Below are 23,350 nucleotides of genomic sequence, written 5' to 3'. Positions count from 1 at the left end.
GTTATTATTAACCCTATGGGGACACTCGGCTAAGTATGAATAATTTTGATAAATGTGACTAAGCTACTAGGCTACGTACAAACAAGTGTATAGTTATGGTGAACCATGTGGTTTTGCCAATAAGTAATGTCTCAATCAATACTGTGGTTAAGCCACTAGGTTACGTATGAACAATTATGATTGATCCTGTGGTTAAGACACAAAGCTACGTATGTACAGTTATGTTTGATCCGGTAGTTTAGCCATTAGGCTACGGATGAACAATTATGATTCATTCTGTAGTTTAGCCACTTAGATACGTATTAAGGTATAAGTCATGTAATACACATTTTTAAAGAAATCTTAAACCATCAACATAGTTACAATAATGGTACACTATGGGACTTATATCCAACTTTTGAAGATTAAGTCACCATGAATTAAAAAAAAATGTTTTAATGTGTTCATCCCCTAAACAACACAGAACAACAAGTTTATGTTTTGGCTTTATTCTAATCGTTACCACAAAAAAACAGAAGTTGGAAATAAAAATAAGTTTAAGTTTACAGGATGAAAATGTTTCAATGACAACTTTTCGGCAAATAGTTTTTTTCTGATGTTTAAAAAATTAAAGCAATTTTACTAAATTTATAACAAAAAACTAGTTAAATATAAGAACCACTGATGAAATCATTTAAAATCTTTTCTATGATATTTACAGAACAATTTAAAAGAAAATTTATGAAACAAAACTATAGTAGGTTTGAAAATACCTTTACCGGCTTGAAAAAACACAGCAACCAAGCACCATCGAGGGAAATTCATAGTCGTGTGGTTGTCTTTCAGAATTATTCGTTGTTTATGTGCTTAAAATCCATCTTCACCAGAGCGCTCATATATATTTGTTTTCAAATGTGGAAAAATCAGCCCATACCCAGCTGTGTTTTCCGCAGTTGCTGTTTTTATCACACCAAATGAAACCAATGATACAATTGGCATAGTTTTAGCACGTTCTTGACTAAATAATAAAACTCGATTGTGCAGCTTTAGCTTGCAAACTATCTTCTAGCACACATTTATTACCGTGATCAATGACAACTTTTAAAAAAGGCTTCCAAAACTCTTCACATATTTCAGCAATAAGGACCTTGTATTCAATACCAAGAACATCGCGGAAAATATCCTTTTGTTTATAGGGAACACCATCCTAAAATGTTCAATGAATCAATCATTCCCTGTGTATTTTCCAGCAAAGAATCACACTGATGAACGCTAGTATATGCTGGAATTATGACCGGAAAAACGCCTCCCATTGTGGGCAACAAAATTGCATTTCCATGCCCCTTGAGCCAGTTTAAGAAGTCTGTGGAGTCTTATCTCCATGGGCTAGGGGTCACAGGTTTACCACCCACCATTATTTACTTACCATGTCCGATATATTGCGTTTTTAAGTATAATTCCATCTCTTTCCCGAGACAAGTATAGCATAACGATAGGGGTTACTACGATGAGTTACGACGACTTCTCGACAGAGATGACAGTTCAAAACGTTCCTCCAATTCCATTTAGTTTAAACTTTAATCCTATGTGCTAGACTTTAGAAAAACCTTTAGAAATATCGCAAAATATAATACATGTATATTTGACTTACGTATTTGATTGTATGTATCGATAAGTTGATATACGTTTTAGTGACATGGTAAAATTCCGGACTTTATGGAGTAAATAAATCTGTGAAAATGAAAATAATTATAAACATGCTTAAAAATTATTTGTTTCATGATTTTCCGAAACAACTAATAAGTAAAGGATGTCTATAATACACAGACTATTCCTTATTGCCCTTTTTGAATAACGGCATTCCATGTGCATGTTTACAATTTTCTGGATAAACGCCTGTATATCTTGAACGGTTTAAAAGCATTCAGAAAGAAAACTCAGTATTTGGCCTATTTAATTTGGACCAGTTGATTTGTTAATATCTAGATTGTCCAAATGTTAATGATTTCCTGGTCATTAATGATAAATTCATTTTAACAATAGCCTTTTTTAAGTAAACCGTAGTTATGTACTACTTAAGTCATTAACATTAGATATGGATGTAAAAAAGTTATTCAGTGCGTTTGCAATGTTTACATCACTGTCTTAAAATGATGGTATATCGACATTAGTTTTCACAGTTATCCTTTATCAACAATTTACGGTTTTCAAATACTGTGTCGAATATATTGAATATATGGGTCAGTCGTGAGAGTCTATGTCACATGTAAGTTGAATGTCAGCGATAATTCGTGAAGCACTTTTCAGTGCTGATAAGGTTTCACATACCATCTCTGGATAGAACTAATAGGTTTCTTATATATATTTTAACGTTACTAAGTAAATTGAACCATTAACCATTGACCATTTTGGGAGATGGATTCATTCTAAAACTCGTATTTGATGATTTATGGAAAAGTCCCCCCAAGTACGTACACGATACTAATTATCGTTAATTCCGGCCAGAAGAGCCTTGTTAGTGTAATTAACTTTTAGAAACATGAAGCATGCAGCATACACTATTGCTTTATCCGGTGAAACCCGACATGGGGGATAACCTGGTTATAAAGTGTTCGGCCACATGTTGTCCGGCCTGCAAATACACTTGGTCAGGATCAAGGGACCCAGGGCCCATACAATGGGTTACGCTTAACTTTAGAGCCACACTTGACATCGGTCGGATAAAGAGATTGGAGGCCGGATCCTATAATTATCTTTATTATATACCCATCATTAATCCACTTCCAATACATATCCCAAAATACGGTAGTTCGTATTCCACTCATAACAAGTATCGTTGCGCGCTGTAAAAATGACGTCATAAAACAAAAGAGTGTGTCGTTAAAATGACATTAATTATGAAAACATTATGCTTTTAAGTGATCTAACCAGTAATGAATATAATAAACATTATTAGTACTGCGTTTTGATCCGGAATGTCGTATTCGACTCTCGTGGATTTTTGCAGATTTTGATTTTACTCGGCTTGCGCCGCGTGAAATCCGAATTTGCAAAATTCCACTCAGTCGAATGCAACCTCCCGGATCATACCGCAGTACTTATTACCCTATTGTATTTCTTGGAGCTTCTACTTAAGCTAGAATCTGTTCAAGTGTATTCATTGTCTGGCTTTCGTTTTTGCTTAAACATTAAAATCAATGCAGGTCATATACTATATTATTTGTGTTGCCTCAAAATGCGACGCTTAGATATCATTTTTGGCGTCGGTAATAATTTATAATCGAATCATGATGATACTTGGTGACGGTCTTTGTGTGCATGATGACTTTTGTAAGTTTCATGGTTTTGGGTTGCAAGATAGTAGTTAAAAGTTAAACATTTTGTGTAATTAACAAAGCTATAATAAGCTTAGGTTATTTTCACTTTTCAAATACAAAAGTCGTTAATATTGTTTGAAAGCAGAATAGGATAGTAAAGAGGATAAGACTGAAGAAAGAGGGTAGGGTGGTTGGTTTAGATAAACAACTTCCAGTGCCTGTTCTTCACTGAGCCCTGATTGGTAGTATTAAATAGCATGTGTACAGAAAGGAGATAATCCTGGATTGATATAAGGTAGTATGTGACTGTCACTGGCTATCAAATTTTTTTGTCATTTGAATAAAGAGGCGAACTACACGTAGTTATAAGCACGTGCTTAAACGCGTGCTGTTAATGAAAATCTCCAAGTTTACAAGATGTGCGTGATGAGTGTCCATACTCGATTTTTTATTTAATAAAATTATTAATCGATTACTAGTATATTGAAGGTTACTAAGCACCGAACGTGACAATATATGCACTTTTTCGGTGTTTTCACAGTTTGCAAAATGCTTAATTGGAATTCAATGGCTTCCCCTATCTGTATTTATGATCAGGGTACATCTTCTTTTATTACCTTTATTCCCAATTAAATCGATAAGTGACATGGGTATATGCACTAATTGGCATGTCGTACCACATTCGCGAGTGTCATAAACCGAGTGACGTAGAAGACGGAAATCACGGGCCAGCGCGTGGATATTATGCAGACGATCTAGGACGATCGCATCTTCGATTATTTTTTTTCAAAAATGAAAATCCACGAATTCAAGTACCCAGGAAGTTGGTTTTTTTCGGCAAACCACGAACTTTCATGCCCAAAAACATTAATGATTTCACAGTAGTTAGTCAAATGTTTTAACAGCGTTGCTGTACATACGTATAAATGATGATTTAGAAAACACAAACAGTGAAAATGTTTATGATCGACTAGCAATTTGTTTTAGTTCATGACTCATATTTGCATAGTCACCCCACTTCATTTTTATATTACTTCGTTGTATGTAAGATCTTGGTATATATTTCAATATAAATTGATAGATATCGATTGATATTTTTAAACCAACGTTTGAGATCTGGTCAATAACAACTTGCTTTTTATCGGCGTTTAAGCTATTTCATTGTGTTCAAGACATTTAGTTCGAAATGGCGTATAGTGATGAATTGTGCATTTTAAATTTATTGTTTATTTACTTGAATCGCTCATTCCATGTACTGTCCGGTTCTGTTTTAAACTGACACGCTGCATCCACGGTCAGTGATATATTTAATCCGTCGTCAATCCTCGATACCGTTTAGTTTTAGTAGTATTACACATCGAGTTGAGGTCAATATAAAGCAATTTAAAATTATTGTTTATATACTTGGATAGCTCAGTTATTTTGTCAGTGAGTGATTTACTGGAGGGTTAGAGTTTAAGCCCCTAAATTTATTCTCTCTCGTTCTTTTTTGTTGCATTTTAGTTTTCTTCTTCCATGTATATCAATGTATTGCCCGCGTCGTTTATCCATCCACTTACATAATAAGTAGCATTTTACTACCGAGAAAACATATTTTTCAATCTATATTTCTGGATTGTATTTGTTGCTGTTGGCATGACTTGCATTAAAATCCAAAAATGAAATGGCGCATTGCATGTTCGTCCAAATATAATCATATTACGACCGTTCATGTTTAAACTAAAATTACGGAAGTTTCGGATAATGTACCAAATATAAATAACGCTAGTGCACATGTAATGTTATACATTTGACTGGATCATACATATATTTAAGGTGGAAGGTACACGATATGCTCAAGTGACATTCACATTTAACATGTGAATAGAAGTGTTTTTCGAACTTCTATCGGTTTCCTATCTTTCAAAAATGTTACCGTAACTTTCCTTATGTTAGACACAATAGGTTGACAATTAGTTGTTAATGATTTAAGAAAACGCTGTCGTCAAAATGATGTTGTGGTGTCATTTTCGTCATGTTGTTTATCAATATTGCGACGTCGATGAAGAAAGCTGTACATAAGATAAGAAATTAACTAAACTTTAAATACTCCACCATGTGAAATGAATTCAACAAACTTGGTCAGTTGAGGACCGCCGACATAACACAGATGGCAGACCATGATCAAGTGCAGAGAACATTGCCGAGGTTCAGCAAATGATAGAGCAAACACCGAGCAAATCAGAGAGGGAAGTTATTGGTGACATTACAATCTTCTTATTATGGAAGTGTTTATAAAGCATACTATAACGACTTAAAATTGTTTCCATATTCATCGTCTTTTATATGCTTCATTTGAAATAAAAAGACAACAGATTGTAATTCGGTAATTGGGCTATTGATCATAATGTTGCAGTTGAAAACAATTGGTTTCTGATAAAGAATAATTGTCGAGTATGAGGGAAAGAGGCATATGCCTTTTATCTGTAAACCGTACTCCTCGACATAAACGTTTTAGTATGGGCATTTACCTCAACCGATGTAATCAGGCCTTTAATCTTCAAAACGAATGGTGAGGCACCAACAGTGAATAGTGGTCGGTATTTCACATTATTGTTACACATGTTCTTTCCTGCGTTGAAAAGACGGGGTAACACCAGATACTGCAGGATAGTGACTCGATTGACTGCGAAACACGTTCGGTGAAAAGTTCATTTTATTAAGAACATACAATTTGATAACCGCATTCTCAAAGTTATTTGGATTTCTTTTTATGTGTATATTTAAAAAATAACAGTTACGTTAGCGATTACACTCCACTGACAAGTACAGTTGAAACGTTAAAGGTAGACTTTTGCGAAGAATCGAGAAAGATTATACCAGACATGTGCATAAATGTGATAAAGCTTTGTGATCTCTAGATAATATATGTGTTCTTATTTCTACTAGAGTGCAGCATTTTCTAAAGTTACAAGTTACATCACCCTGTATAAAATGCAATATAGAAAATAATTTTATAAAATATGTTTATTTGGTGTAATTGCCCATTGCGATATTCATTTTTCTCTGTTTCACTTTTTAAGACCTTTAGCAGTTTCAGTGATATTCTTTAGAACCATGGCTATTATCGATTTTACTTGTGCATATCTGGTTATAGATGTGCTGCATAACGTATGTGACTAGAATAATTAAATGATTAGACCAATATTTAGAAAGTAGCCCGTACTTATATACCAATCACCGAATCACCGCAGTTCTATTACCTATGTAGGCAATAAACGAATCGATGATCAATTTAAATTAGCATTACACACTAGACCATAGCTTGTTCACAACACATTACAATCCAGCTCACTTAGGTGTCTATTCAAATTGTATTAAGCCACTTTAATTTACTCGAATTATTATTTTCTGAAATAACAGCGAAGTAGCTACAATATAATAAATGTATAGCGCCCTATACATACACAATAATCATCTGTACATTTTATTTCCTAGTTTTGAGTAAAACGAATAAGGAGCAAATTATTTCCCCTTGTTTATAATGAAATAACCGCCAGGTGGCGATTGATAAGCACGATGAATTCGTGCGAATATAAAAGTAAAGGCATTCAGCTTTGGGGAACCGATCCGTTCACATCGTTTCAATTGATTGTTAAAATTTTACAAGAACATGTGTATTGTGAAAATTTTCTATTACTATGCAATTTCATCATATAATGATAAATCTGTGTTTTCATTTGTCTTTTAAAAACATAACTATGTAATATACATTTGTATAACTTAGTACGTTTACATGAAACATCGTTGTAAGATGTAAGAATGTTATATTATTTTATCATATGTATTGTTTAATCAAGATTCTGGCTAATCGGAGTAAAACCGTGTATGGTTTCATTCAGTTGTACGATGAAGATGGTTGTTTTTTGAACTCAAGCTTTGTCTATGTGAAATAAAATGAAGCACTATTTTGCTTAATCATGTTGACTTGACTAGGTTGAAATGCCCATTTGGACGTTTTTCACTTTTTTTCATTAATTAAGCGGTCTGAGATACATTCTATAACTACTGTTGTTATTTCAGATGAAACTGTAACTTATTGTTGTAAACGGCTTACACATTTAAACCACATACATGTGAATCACTTTGTACAAGGAGCTTGGCAAAAAGAAAGGTTATAACTTAAAGAACATATTCATATATTACTAATCTTTAGTTGGAATTAATTTGAAATTGACATTATTGAACGCTGGTTTTACAAAACGATCCGTATAGCTTATTTAAACGATTATTTGCATAGATAAAAAATAAAATATTTATAGATATTAAAAGAAAAATCCATTGCAACACCTATTTGAAGCCTAATTTCAATACTTAAAACATCACCATGCCAACATATGTGATCGTTTTCAATAGAAAAAGACACACTAATTTTGACACTTTACACTCATAGCATTAATGCATAGCTAACTGACGGTTGACAATACATGCTATGGCTCTAAAATGTTAACATAACAATGATATATATGATACCATGGCAACAAATATGGTATATTAAAGTGAATTATATCCGGATAGTTATAATGATATATAAAGGTCAGCTATTTTTAAATGAATTATCAAAGTAGATTTTAAGTAAAACGATGTTTGTTCTTATATAATTCATTGAATATTCTTTATTGGAACAGCACGGCCCATATAAGCTAAGTTGACTTTTAACATGCCCTTGTATTGCTCGCACTGTCAAGGATGCTTTTTGTGAATGCTTTTGTTAGTTTTGTTCTCGAATATTTGAATGGGGCTGGTCGAAGATCGGGCTGGTTTTTCTCGTCAAACACATGGTTTCCGTCAATAATTTCAATCCGAATAGACGCATTGTGGTATGCGTTTTGCTTAATCACTTTTGTTTACATAATAATAACCTATGTATAATCCTTTCTGAGCTACATCTATGCTATATTGGTAAATGTCAAGGTCAATATTCCTTCAACAGAAAAACACGTTTTCACTAACGTCAAAACTGGAGGAATAAATTCTAGTGACAAGAATTGTTATATTACAAGAGTACATTTAGATTGTATGTGGTGTCAGTTGCGTCAATGTTAAGGAAACTATTACTAAAATTACCGACGAGACAGTTTCTGTTTAATAATTTGAGCAAGGAATATCTGAACGTAAAACAAATTGGTTTATAGCTGCATATGTAACAAAGCATGTTAGTATTGCATTTTGAGTCGGAAACTCCAGCTAGATGTCACTTTTTATTAAAAGTAAAAGATCGGTGTTCGTTTAATCATCAAAAACAAAATCTGCCTATTTACTTGATTTAAGAATAGCATGTAGCGATGCATTGTTGTGTATACGGAGGTTTACATTTTAATTGCCTTGGTGCTCGTATGGTTAAAGTAGCTGTTATAAAGAAAATCATCGGTTTTGTCTCAATTAATTACCTATTTGTTATGAATATAGATATTTAATCAGATCAAATGTGGTATACCTTGGGATGGTTTAGGTTATTGTGAACAATGTCGTTATAACATATATTAGCAAAGTTAGCTCAAGTTAATAGCAGTTTGGTTGAAATTGAATGTGAAACTATCTGTATTTGCGTAAATACCCAACAATTCGATTTGCTAAAACTTTATAACTGCATAATCTAAACTCTGGTTTTCTTGCGTCGAGGTCTTGCAAGTTTAATTTTAGAACGGCTACACTTTTGGTACATGGCATGCTAGGCCCGAAGAGAAAATAATTTCCCGAATTAATAGTTTGATTGACAACGACTTCTTTAATATGTTCTACTTAACATTCGCATGATGTACTTGTTTCCAGAAATAAAACAGAATAGTGTTTATTGGATATTTGTCTCCTAAAATTGGTTTTATTGACAAGATAAAAAACTACTTTTGCAAATTTCCTAAATCATCAAAATATCACCATGATTTATGTAATGAGTGTAATGTAGAATGTTGCTTACATTAGATGTAGACGGATCGTTCCTGTAGAACATGTTATGATTTAGATACTTTAAAATTCTTCAAATTCTTGTATGTTAAGGAAATAATAAGATAAATTCTTCTTTTCGTAATCACCTTATTAATTGTAAAATCTTATAACGTTTAAAGCAGTCTCTTAAAACACATTCTAAAGCACATACACAAATAATATTTACAGAAGTATATCCCATTATGCAATTATTCAAATAGTAAAAAAGTGGTATTTTGTTTCATTTAGACGGGCCAACTTCCCTGATGCTGAATCCAAGCACACTACGCTACATTAAGAATGAAGGTGACAAACTTGGTCGAATAACTTGTTCTGCTGATTGCTTCCCTGAATGCAATATTCTCTGGCGGAAAACTAGCGGGGTATCATATGTCGTCAGTAATAACGCCTACTTGTCCATTGGAAAACTCGACAGAACGGAGAGAGGTACATACAGATGTGAGGCTATCAATCGCTACACACGATTAAAGACTACAAACACGATTACTGTCCATGTCAGATGTAAGTTTTTGCAACGCTTGTAATAGTTAATAGTATTGTTGCTCAGTATGGTATATCCTTATACAAATACATATTTAACAATTTATCATTCGTTCGTTATAAACAATTTATTTAAGATTGCGTTACAAAACATTATGATTACTGATTTTTGAAATTGTATCTAGATTCTACAAGTAAACGTTTCGTTCAATCACATACTACAATAGTTTGTCGTAGATGTAATTTTAATAACACAACAACTAATGTTCGCAGCAATTGTATTGTTCAACTTGATCATTGTAAGACAAATTTTAAATCGATATATTCTGTTCTATTTTGTTTATAACGTGTTGTTTATATGTATGCCGCTTGTATTTGGTATCCAATCAATGTGAAATAGCCAAACTGTCAGTGACATAGATGCACTTTAAACGCTTTACAACCGCCGCAATACTATAAAAGTTGTATGCTCCATTATTGTGCTGTGTTGTATTTATATTAATTTTTAAATTTCATCAATTCATGTTGATTTAATGAGGAAACATGGGGTTTCTCATCTTGCACCTGACACATCTAGACCTGTTCATTATTTTTTATTGAAACAGAGATCTGTAATTCGGAAATTGGATGTCGATTATATCGTTTACAACGCGCAAATTCAAATAATAAAAACAAAATCTTTGACGTTTCAGTTATATTTTTGATTTTACTTTTCCTTTATGCTTGGAGCGGAACCTGATGAAAACTCTTGAATTGTGCATTTTAGTTATTTTCATAATGCCAAAAAGTGAGAATTAACGTTAAGTTATTTCAGTCTTTTTTCGTAATATTGATACTAGTAACACATTTAAACACCCAAAACTTGTTAAAAAATCAATTTTTGTATAAATGTTTCTTCATTTTGTAATGATAGTGTCTTACCAACCGTTCTCTGTGATCACACATTTTTGGAATAGAAAACCGCTAAAATTTAAGTTTTTTTTCAGCCATCATCTGGCAATGTTTGTTATGCTAGACTAAATTGACAGAAACCATCATCACATATTCATTTCATGTTTCAATATAGATGGCCCAGACGATGTGACACTGAACGTTCCCAATTTCCACACAGTAACGGAAGGAAATGCCGTCAATAACATTAATTGTTCAGCGGATTGCTGGCCGAGATGTGTCTTTACTTGGTCTAACTTGGCAAACAAACAGCTAGTGAGCTCCTCCGCGGTTCTTAACTTTCGGACAGCGCGTCGCGACGACGCCGGTGATTACAAGTGTTTGGCCAGAAACTCTGCATATGAGTTCTCGGGGGAGGCAGAAAAACACTTCACCCTTAGTGTTCAGTGTAGGTTCATTTATCGAAAATGTATGTCTGAATATTATTGCATTCATGTTCCACAAAATTCCGAAATCATCTGACTCCTGCTAATGTTTATATACATGTACAGTTCGCAACATGACGCATTCGATACTATGAAAATAACATTTGATTCATTATTTATTTACACAATAACAATAAAGATTAAAGTAATGGTGAACTGTTAAACCATTTAAATGCGATAATGATTATTATACCAATCTAGCAAGTCTAATCGATGAGCGTCATTTGCTAAATGAAGCCAAGCAACTAAATCAAGGCGTTAAATTCTTTCCAGAGCCACGGCCCTATATTTATTTTAAATTTAATTAAAATTATTATGTTTTAAACAATTAATACATTAAAATGCATGTATGGTGAATCAGGAAGGGTCCTACTGAAAATTTATAGAAATATTATAATGTCATGATCAGATACTATTTTCAAAATTCTTAACTCTCGAATAATAGCCTGATCAAACTAATATATAGTATGCTACGCGAGGACATTAACAATAATACTATGTATAACGGTAATAACTGGGCTTATCATATACAAACCTTATTGAATCACCTTGAGATGACTAACATTTAGCTTAATCAAAATACGTTATATATTGATAAAATACCAATAATGCAAAGAATAATCGACAATTATAAATATACATGGCATGGACAAATAAACAACCTACCTAAACTTTGCTCATATTCATTATTTAAACATGATTTTGACCAGGAAACGTACCTAAGTGATATAACTGAAAATAAATTTAGAACTGCTTTAACCAAACTAAGAACTTCATCACACGATCTACAAATAGAAATAGGCAGATATACTAATACTCGTCGACACGAAAGATTATGTAATATTTATAACATGATAATTATTGAGGATGAATACTATTTCCTTCTAGTTTGCCCTAAACATAGAGAATTGCGAAAGAAGTATTTAAGCATTTACTGCAGATGGCCAACCTTAACAGAATTCGAAAACCTCATGATTACTAAATCACCAAAATTACTTCGAAATTTATCAAAGTTTGTACATTTTTCATTTTGCAACAGAAATTGAAATTAAACGTTTACTCTTCTTCCGTGCAAATGTTTGTGTTCTTGTGTACTTGTACCACTGTATTTCACTGTACGTTATTTTGTGTATGGCTATGATTTTGTCACAACATCTATGCTAATAAAACTTAATGTTTTGTTATATACCATAGACATCGAGCCATGGAAGCAAAACAAAGTGCACATTTCTTACTAGGGACCGCAAAAAATGACATCGAGCGTAGAAAAATATCGACCCTCAAAATATCGAACAATCCGATCGAATGTTATATGAACATAAAGTACAAAAATCGTTACTGTTTAATCCGGTTCAAACCAACGAGGATATCGAGCAATTCGATATCGAGCCAACGAGTTTTGGCTGTAATGAATCATTGTTTTATATTTAAACAAAACAAAACTAGTTGAAGCAATTTCTATTACAGCTGTAGCAAGCACATGTAAAGATGTACATTGGGAATGTATTTGGGGCTTATGTAGTCAGCATCATTAACACTAAAGTGATAGATTTGCTTGGTGATAGAACTTAGTATAAAGCAAGCTGATGTAGAGGTATACCTTTACATTACATGTGCGGTTGGTGAGGTCAAAGTCAAGGTGGCAGATAGGAAAAATAGAAAAAAAGGTTAACAATCAAGAACTTGAATTGATAATGTGAATTAGTGCCTATTTTATGTGATAACACATTTCTAAATGCACGTTTATGATGATAAATTTCTCTTGAGAATGGCATATGATTTTGAACGAATGTTAAGTAGAAGGCTGAAGCAGATATTCACGTTGGGATTGCATTTTGAGTAAGTATAAAGTTACTATCGATGGTATGGTAATGTTAAAGAACAACAACACTTTCATTTGTCCTACTGTTATTTTTTTCCCAAAAATTGGTTCGATGCATTGCGTCGCTTCTATATCTAGAATAAATGCGTAGGTTAAATTGTTTTACTTCAATCATCAAGATCAGTTGAAAGATGCTTTTTTCCCCATTACATGTCGCCATTAACTTCGAAACAAGGGTTTGCATGAATTATACGCGAGCTATTAATTTGCTCTTGTGCGATGAAAATGTAAGAATCAAAGAACACCGATAATATGTGTACGGCATTTTCGTAAATACATTTTAATTGTAGAGGATATGTTTATGAAGAAAATTCAGTCTTAATATTATTCCATTTTGAAAATACCTTAAGGCTCATACTCATACATTTTGTTAAACGTACATATCAATACGCCATCTCTGCGTTTATTTAACAGATTCACCTGACGTTTTCATAAGCGAGTCCTCAGCTTTATTAAACGAAAACACCCCTCTTGATCTTCTCTGCAAGGCAAGTGGTGAACCAGCTGTGTACAACTACACAGGCTTTCTGCAGCGAGTGAATGGTATCGTGATCCCCAACAGTCATGTGGAGAGCCTTGGTGTGAAGGAAAGTATATCTGTTAACATTCCTTCCCTCCAACTTCAGGATACAGGACTTTACACTTGCTTCGTGCATAATGGAATTATTGGCATCAACAAACAACTCATTCAGACTGCTTCACAAAGGGTCGAGGTCCAAGGTATGCCTAGGTTTTGTGTTTAGAGTAATAAAATCGTTAATGTAAAAACATGAACGATGACTTGGCATATTTCCTATATTAACACTTGCTACGTACATAATGGGATTATTGGCACCAAGAAATAACTCATTCAGACTGCTTCACGAAGGGTCGAGGATAAAAAAATGTCATTTTCTTTTGATAACTTTGGCAATACACGTGTTCACAATGTGTTCGAATATTAAGTTTGAGCATCTCTTTCGCAGGGCTTAATTACTTTTCAATAAAAAAATTACAAATTTCATTCCAACCAAAAAATAGGAATGGGATGATTTTCGATCAACAGTCAATGAACATAAAAATGTGCACAAATAGTTTGTTTTTGATATTCGTGGCGATAATCTTGGACGCCATTTTAAACATCTAACGATGCCTAAATTTTGTGCGCGGCCTTTAAGCAGATTATTGTTTTAGAGGATTTTGGCTAACAATTTTACAGACCTTTTTTAATATACACTGTTTGGTAAAACCGCTGCCGAACTAGTAAACAACTTAAATTAGGAACTTGACTTTGGTTAGAAAATGCCTTTAGGCTAACTATCATTTCAATTTGATTAAATAGAACATATAACAATTTACTTACAACGCTACATATATTATTTAACCTCATTGTGATGATTCTCCTGACCCCTGTCGGCATAAACTCACAGCTGAATTACTTTCTAAATGTTTCTTCGGGTCTCTGTTTCGGTTATAGCTATAAAACACGTGTTAAAATAAAATAAAAACATTGCCATTGATATATAGTTTACTTTTTGACATCTTATTTATTATGTGTGTTTTTACTCACACAGTATTACCTAGTGTATTTGTGTGCCTTAAGAGTGGTACTCGGGCCGATAATGTTAAATTACCCAAGTCGTGATATATTAACTTTACTGTGAAGAAGGTTAACGAGCAGGTACATTGCGGCCAACAAATAAAAGCAGCTGTTACATTTGCTTGTCAATGATAAAACTACATTGGAGATTGTACGGCCACCGACAATTATGTTATTTTTGGTCAGAAAAGATATTCGAAATTAATTGAGACTCAATTCTGGCTAAGACAAGCGCTTCCGACAGACCCGAAAAGTGGAAATACTTTAAACTTCTTTAGCAACACAAAACGAAATTAAGTCAAAAGCAAACGCCATGAATGGGTTTTTCCTATGTCAGAAAAAAATCATTTAAACATCCACTTCTATATTATACGATGATGGCGATGTTAAGACATAGACAAATGACATTGTGCAAGTTAATTTTGTTTTCCCTTGATTTATTTATCGAAATTCGTATTGGAAACTTATGCTTTCCTGGCGTAAAAACAGTTATTTTAAACGATGACGACTCAAACCTATGTATTCAATATTTTCCTATCTTTTTCTCGTACTATAAACTTCCCCATCTCCCCACTCAACATCTGACAAAATCGTAAAAATATGGAATTCTGAAAAAAATATGGGATTCGGTAATCCTTAACTAGAATGATATGATAACGATTATTACCTTTGATAATATGCATTCCTGACATTGTAAGAAATTTCATAATAAACCTTAACGTGTTTAATGTTATGAAGCTTAAATATATAAATTTGATAACGTTCAATTGACTGATTTGATTACTACAGTCATGTGTCAGCACAAACAGATAATTTCTTATCAAATACCTTATTGAATTAAGAATAAAATAACAACTGCGAATTAAAAAAGATAGCAATTGTATCCTGTAATCCATAATGTAAAACAGATGATCACATCATAGCTTTAAAGGCATTCATTCCCTTTTCGAGTGCATCCCTATTCTGGTCGGGGGGGGGGGCTTCAGCAGTGCCTTCATAACTCGCGTTGACAGCCTGTCCTCCACCAGCATCACAGGCCTTCTTCAAGGAAAGCCACAGTCATATATTGGGATACTTTTCTCATATCCTTCCTATGATTCTGAAATAGAATAAATGTATTTCAATCGCCATTTCTTTTATTTATTTATTTTTATCAGTCACTACAAGTAAAGACATTTGTATTAGTATTATATCACCTCATCATCAGCTGTTTTTTTATGGTAAAGATAACTTATTAAATATCAAGAGATCGAGGTAGTTTTACAAAATCAACAGAAACAGGAAAAATGATTTGGGAACACAAGCATTATATCAAAAAGATATCGTTTGAAGAAGAAGAAGGCTGGCAAAGAATTTGTAAATATTTTCTTAAGATTAGAAATGCTCTTGCCATGAATTTAATTGAATAGTCAGTAGTATGTAAGTGTGGCGTTATTGGCATTCATGTTATGTAAATAAAAGCAATCAGCAATATTGTTTAAGAAACACGTTGTTACATAAATATGTATAGATTTTTCGAAGTGTCGAATTTCGTAATTAGTTATAGGTAATATAAATGGTAGAAGAAGAAAAAAACAACATATTAAAATTTTTACAGGCTATTGATGTCATTGAGAATGCCGTTTAATTGAATATCGTTTTACTGGACTATGAAAGTAAATTATGTATGTTGTACTCAGCAAAATCATGCAAAGTAAACATGTATACGCATTGTGTTTCATCTGTTTGCAGCATCGCCACAACTCCTCCTGGAGAAAACCAATTTTGCCGGAGAAACGTCAGGAAACATCACCGTAGCCGTTCCGTTTGTTAGCATTCCTGAGTACACAACATACAGTGTGCTAAGACACGATGGACATCCCGTATTGACGAATGGAAAATATTCTTTGCATATAAGGAATGAGTCTGTGTATCCTTTGTTCTATGGAAAGCAAGTCAAACTCACTGGAAATGTTCTAGAAATAATTATCAGCGACTTGTCAGAAAAGGATTTCGGCATATACAACATACAAATAACCAATGACATAAATACGGCAAAAATTAGCATTGATGTCAAGGCAACAAGTATGAATATGATTATTATTATTATTATTATTATTTGAATTGCTATTAATACCGTCTTAAGACTGAAGAAGACTTCGCTATCATCTGATTGTCCAGGTCCTCCTGTTTGCGATTCGTCAGTGATTTAATTTCTTCAAACAAAATCGTAAATGGGTATTAGATCGTCAGAGTAGTAATATTTGTCATAAGAGATAGATAACTGCTAGTAGTATTGCCCTTGCGATCAGGAATATAGGATATTTTTATAAGGGACTTTCAAAATGAACCGCAATTATGAACATAGCACATCTTGCAGTGAAACCAATGCTGCCTTATGAAACCTTATTTTTATCTGATATAGAAGAAAACAAAGTAACACTTCATATTGCTTTCAAAAAAAATCTGTTATAAATTAAACTGATGAATATTGTTGTTAAAAGTATTGATTCATACCTTAACGTAACTATCATCAGGACATTTTTGTTAAAAAAAAAGTGTTTAAGGCATCGTTTTGAAGCAAAAAATATTTAAGGCAAACGGTATAGATTGCCTAAAACATCATCATTACAAGCTTTAAATACCGTTTTCAAACATATACATGCACATTGTGGTTTGCATTCATTGCAGTCATGTCTTAATGTTCTGATTCATATAGCATAAGAGATTTTTTTTACATAAAACATTAATAATTATACACACAGTAAACAAAAGACAAAGAAGCAATGCCTTAACGAAGATATTGTATAGCTTTAGGACGGAACACTGTCCATTTCTAAGCAATTACAATGTACTTATTAAATAATGATCAGGCATATATAAACCCTAAAACAACTTCCTTGTCTGTATTATTTTATTTTCATTTTATATTCACACGATAACTGTTCACCTCTTCTAAATCACAGCAGCTTTGTTTGATTAGTATTAACTTGTAACTTGTTATCCGATCAGAATAATTTGAGATAATTCCTTGGTCTTGCAAACTTTTTACTGTTTCCGACAATAGAGCAACATCATCTGCAAACATAGTAAAAAATACTTCAATATCAGAACGGGACAGTTAAACATTATGTGCCTATTTCGTTCAATATGAGCATGTAATTCATTTATAAGAAGTCGCTAAAAACAATGGCTCAAATTGCAGCCCTGTCTTTAACCTTTTATGACACCTAATACACATTGTTTTATTCTTGATAACTTACTTGAATAACATCTAGTCAAACTATTGTAACATTCGGTCTGAATAAAATGGAATATGGCTTATACTGCATACAAAATCGAACGCGTTCTTAAAATCTACAAAAGTAACATATAATTGTTTACCATTTTTATAAAGAAATGACTTACAACAAAATTCAAAACATAAGCATGATCAATTGTGGTATGACCACATCTAAATACCTCGTATGACTATTTAATATATCTGCAAAGAAAAGTAAGCCTTCTGCTAAAATACATCCACATGTTTTACTGAACACATCTGGTATGACTATGCCTATATTACCGATATCGCTTATATTGTACCAGACATATGGTATCTGATATTGAGCTTTAACTTTCAGGCAAGCCGTCGCAGCCAACAGAACTGAATATTAATACTTTGGACAACATCGCTTCCCTTGATTGGAAAAAAGGGTTCAATGGAGGACATGAACAAACTTTTGTTTTGCAGACGTCGCTTAACTTAGATGACTCATGGACGAACAAAACAGTAATTAATGAATCAGATTCAAAGTATATAAAAGAAAATGGAAGGTTTCAAGTACAGTTAACTAACCTAGTTCCAGGAATATATTCCGCTAGACTGTTGGCTTTTAACATAATTGGAGATGCTGATCCTGTTGAGTTCAAAGACCAATTTGAGATCAAGGAGTTAAACGAAGGTATGCTTTCGCATTCTGCCCGTATTTTATGAAAAATAGGTTTGTGTAGAGAAGTGTTTAGAATAATATGATTAATTAGTCTGGACCCATATGTAACCACAAAATGCTTACAGTAAAAATAACATGGAACAATTTACATGAATATTAAGGATGTTTTGCAGTGTTCTAGAGAAATCTTATTTCTTTTTTAGTTAGAAAATCGTGATTCTCGAATATATGTCAACGATTTCATAAACGAAACAATTATTTATAATAAAAATATGCTAGTATAAAGAAGACTACTTTCGACATCTGACCACACAAACATATTTAGCCATCGACCTTTTTCTCCGTTAGCATCGACATTGTGTAATCTAGAAAAAACGTAAACAAAGTGAACGTATTGAGTATGCTGAAGTTGTATAAATGTAAATTCTAACGACTAAAATTTAAAATAGTTTAAAAAACAAGGAACTTTTGAATGTATATTGCATGACACGCCCGACCCCTCGCAGTTTCTTTGCAATACCATACTGCCAAAGATATTTGCTTGTAAATCCTCATATGTATAAACGAAAATCTGGTGTTTGATATAACATCTGGACCTTACTATATTCCACAGTATCATGAATTACTATAACTTACTGTTGATTTTTTTTATATACATACCACTTCAAAGCAGAAGAGGTCCTGGCTTTAAATGGATTTGGGTAGTCACCTGCATATCAAGCTTAATTCCTCTGCATCTCTATTGTAAAATGATTTTAAATGTTACATTTTCAAATATATATTTAGAGCAAGCAAAGCAGAGTTCAAGAAACACACTAACCACTTTAGTAGATTTTAACAGGGGACCGCCGATATGTGTAGATTTTAACAGGGGACCACCCATATGTTTGTATTGCCAGGAGTAAAATGTTAATTTATATTTGGACAATGAATATCATGGATGTTTAGACGTTACTGTCCCGACCCGATCAGTAAAGTCCAACTCACGCCGCATCCAACATTCATTTAGGATATCTTGAAGAAGATTGTAAAAACAATCATAAGAAACTCACAATAAGATATGGCCGACACGATTGTGATTACATGTTGTCCGATCACTCTTGTTTAACTATTTCAGCAGTTGCGGTACCATATGTACACATAAGTTTTCAATTTTATATGTCCATTTGCATACATGATATATTGTCATGACCTGTGATCCTATTTAAAGTTGGTACAGTTTGAAATGGTCTTACTTGTTGTATACTTACTAGTTATATTATGTGCAATAAATGACAAAACGGCATCCTACTGTGTTGAAATAAGAAAGAAACATTTCAATTCTGGTCTGCATCATGTGTGAGATGACAGCCGCTGCATCCCCACATTTGTAGCGCAATATTTAAGCTAATAGTAATATAGGGCATAATCCATTTAATGACTTTGTCCTTAAGATTTGTATTAGGTGAAGCGCTCTAAAGAAGTTGTAACCTTTGGATAAGCGCCACACGATCTTGCGACAGATCTAGCACTGGTGCTTCGACTTGATTCATTAGTTTGCAGATGTTTGTTCCGGTCGTTCAGTACTAGTAATTAATAGGTTTATATTTAATTCTTCACTTTACTCTTCATGGTTTTCATGTTAATGCTGGGTCGAATAAGACTGACGTTGTTTTAATTACTGCTCAATGTTAGGACAAATGTAATGTTATGGCCATACAATTTAGGACCCGAGTAGTAGTCACGTGTTCCAGTAACCACTTGTTTCATTGCCACTTGTTTCATTGACCGTTCCGTTCCAAGGCGGTTATACATCATTGATCGATCTATTTTGATGCGTGTTTGGACTTTTTGTGGTCTGAGTGTTTGTATATATGGTGTTTATACGCATGTGTCTCTAGGTTATTGTCGTTTTGGCCAGAATGGTATGCGTCGAATCAGGGTTTATTTTAAAAGTTTAGATTACTAGGCTTGTCCTTTCATTTTATTATTGGTCCTCAGCTCCGGCGCTCCACATTGGGAATAAAACAGTCAGGACATTTTATTAACCAATTTTACTTGGCATAATTGACTTGTATTTTCGATGTTTATATTGTGCCTTTTCGTATTGTTTTTTATTAAAGAAAGGATGAACATACAGTTAATCTGGCATAAAAATCCTTCGAATAAAACGTTAAAAATTATGGTACTTGATACAGATGTTTGTTTTGGTCTGAATGACATGTGTATGACGGCATGCAATGACAACAGTATTTTGCTTAAGAAAATTGTACCAAAGAATCGTTGTTTTCGTGTTGCATTTTTTTATTTCAAAATATGAATAAATAACAATCTCGAACTTTCGCTGCAAAAGTTGTTTATCGGAAACTCCAAGACCCCGACTGTATCAGTCGTCTCAACTAACTTGTGTTTTCAAATAAAATAACCAATTGAACCCAAGATCACGTTGATTTGTTTGTCAAGGGTAATCATGTGTCTAACAATATATGTATTTAAGAGTTATGACTATTTATACCAGGGTTGCTCTATGTCATGTCAATCAAGATGTGCATCTAATACCAACCAATATATAAAGTCGTACAATTCCATCAGAGGAGATGAAACTCGACAGCCTTATACAATAACTTACGGATTCAACACTGTACATTTCAAAACCGAGCATTACATCAAATATATATATTCAATAAAAATGACACTTAAAACAATTGTTCAGTCTTCAGCTTCAAATGTTTACGACCTTAAACAGATTTACAGTGATTTTCCCATTATCAATCAATCTAGTCTGGATCTTATTTTTACATTCATCTGAATATTTACAATATTGTAGAGAAGCAAACACCAATACCCGGGGCTTTGATAGGTGGAACAGCAGGAGGAGGCATATGTGTGATTGTGCTGGTTATTGTTGTTGTTATCATCTTTCTAAGGAAAAGAAAGACACAGAAAGGTAACTTGTGGCAATTTCGAAACACCTTTCACTGCTTTAAAGTTTTTTTTTTCTTTGTAAATGTTACTTTTAAAAATGTTTGACGATAAAGATACAAGTTATTATTTTGATACATACTGTATTGATCCATTGTAGAAAACGATTGATTATATGCAAAATAATTTTCATTTCCAAATTAAGCATTTATTTTATATTTATTATTTTTTATGTTCCAGGACAGGAAGATAGCGATTTGACGAACGGACAGTAAGTTTATTTGTGTACACAATGTCCCTTGATCCTGAGTTATAATGGTCGACATAAAATTTAAATACATGCAATGATGACTTATTATATCGTGGCAATTATAAAACGAAACATTATAAGAACCACCAAAACGAGTAGCTCATGAAATAATGCAATCGAGACAACAGGAACAATCAAAGTAGCTATGAATTAGCGAAACTCCCATTTAAAGGCACAATACTAATGCCTACAAGACACTGAACGATATATAACTTATCACTATAAACGTCAGTGTCATCTGCCGCCAAACTAACATCTTTTGATGTTTCATCTGATACGATAAAAAACATTGTCCTAGTGTAACATAGATATCTGTAATATTGATGCAGATATCATTTCCGGAATTTTGAAATGCTTTATGTCAAGACTATAAATGCTTTTGGTGGTCAACCATTGTTATATCAGCGTTTAAATAGCCTACCAAGTATTTTTCTTTGCATTATTGGCTACTAACACGCAAAAAGAGGTACATGGATTTCCAAAACAAAACTGTCCTATTGTACATGGCAGAACATAAGTTGATTTTGTTTGGTAAAAGGCTAATTTTACCTTTCGGAATATCTGACGAAACGTTTGTTAATTGATGGAAAGACTCTAATCTTGTTTCAAACAGCCTAAATTATATCATAAATGGTAAATGTGATTCCTTAATCAGACATGTTTTAGCATTTGTGTTTATAATATCAGTGTAGTCATTTATGCGTTGTTAAACTATGTATTTTCTTTCAATGGATATAAGAAAAATGGATACATGTTGAACAGTACAACGCGCCTGATGTAGATTTTATAGTGCTACACTAACAAATGTTTAACGGTATTGAGACAAAACGCTTATTTATAAAACAACTAAAGGAAGCAATTTTCGATTGCATGCACTTTAATAAAACATATATATGGTACTATGTATTACTGCGAATGCCACTAAATGCCATTATAAAGTAGTAATAGGAAACCACGCAGTCAGCTTTCATTGATGCACGCATGGAGAGATGAAATTAGTAATAAGTTTACAGTCGTCTCTTCAGTTTGATCAATTTTTCGATAACTTTTTTTTAAGCCGTAAAAATTCCATTTCAGAAAACTGGAGAATTTATCTCACCGTACACAACCAGACGATGACAGTAAGTTATTCAGGGTTTTTTTGTTAATAAGGTAAGATATATGTCTATTATTGATGCTTTTTATTTATTTATGTGAACATAGTTCGTGTCTGTAACAATTTTTTTCTTTTTCGAAATTTTTCAGACTGTTTATCTTGTGCGTTAAACAAAACAAAAAACGTTAAGATACTCAGTCACGTACTCAGTAATGTTAAGTCAACATATTTTTTTCTTACATATAAAGTGCAATTCTGCAATATGCCCAGAATTGTGCTACATATATGCGAATATTTTGATGATCATTGGTTGAAATACCTGTATCTGTTTCGATATCGACAATTAAATTTACTATGCTAAGATGTCATCAGCCTTGATTTTATATTATTTATATTGAATATCAGAAATGGAGACATGTCATACAAGATATTGCTTATATGCTAGCCTAAAATATTAGCGAAACAATTCAAGCAGTCATGCAGCCTTTGCTAACACTTAATAGTACCAAACTCTATACTAAAGGCACATTTAAA

The 23,350-nt window shown here is 33.0% G+C and overlaps 1 protein-coding gene across 1 annotated transcript in view; it reads left to right on the top strand.

Annotated features, from left to right (window-relative positions):
- The window catches only part of LOC128235677 (hemicentin-1-like), a 39,900-nt gene that overhangs the window by 11,994 nt on the left and 4,556 nt on the right, over positions 1-23,350 (top strand). The window contains exons 4-11 of the mRNA XM_052950480.1: positions 9,510-9,782; positions 10,828-11,100; positions 13,434-13,739; positions 16,330-16,662; positions 18,201-18,521; positions 21,316-21,435; positions 21,651-21,681; positions 22,798-22,841. Coding sequence (XP_052806440.1) covers positions 9,510-9,782; positions 10,828-11,100; positions 13,434-13,739; positions 16,330-16,662; positions 18,201-18,521; positions 21,316-21,435; positions 21,651-21,681; positions 22,798-22,841 — 1,701 coding nt within the window. The remainder of the gene's footprint in view (positions 1-9,509; positions 9,783-10,827; positions 11,101-13,433; positions 13,740-16,329; positions 16,663-18,200; positions 18,522-21,315; positions 21,436-21,650; positions 21,682-22,797; positions 22,842-23,350) is intronic.

The sequence above is a fragment of the Mya arenaria genome, chromosome 5 (assembly GCF_026914265.1).
Source record: "Mya arenaria isolate MELC-2E11 chromosome 5, ASM2691426v1".
NCBI classification, from domain to species: Eukaryota; Metazoa; Mollusca; class Bivalvia; order Myida; family Myidae; genus Mya; species Mya arenaria.
Note: the sequence above shows the minus strand (reverse complement) of the source record. Positions and strands in the feature narration are given on the sequence as shown.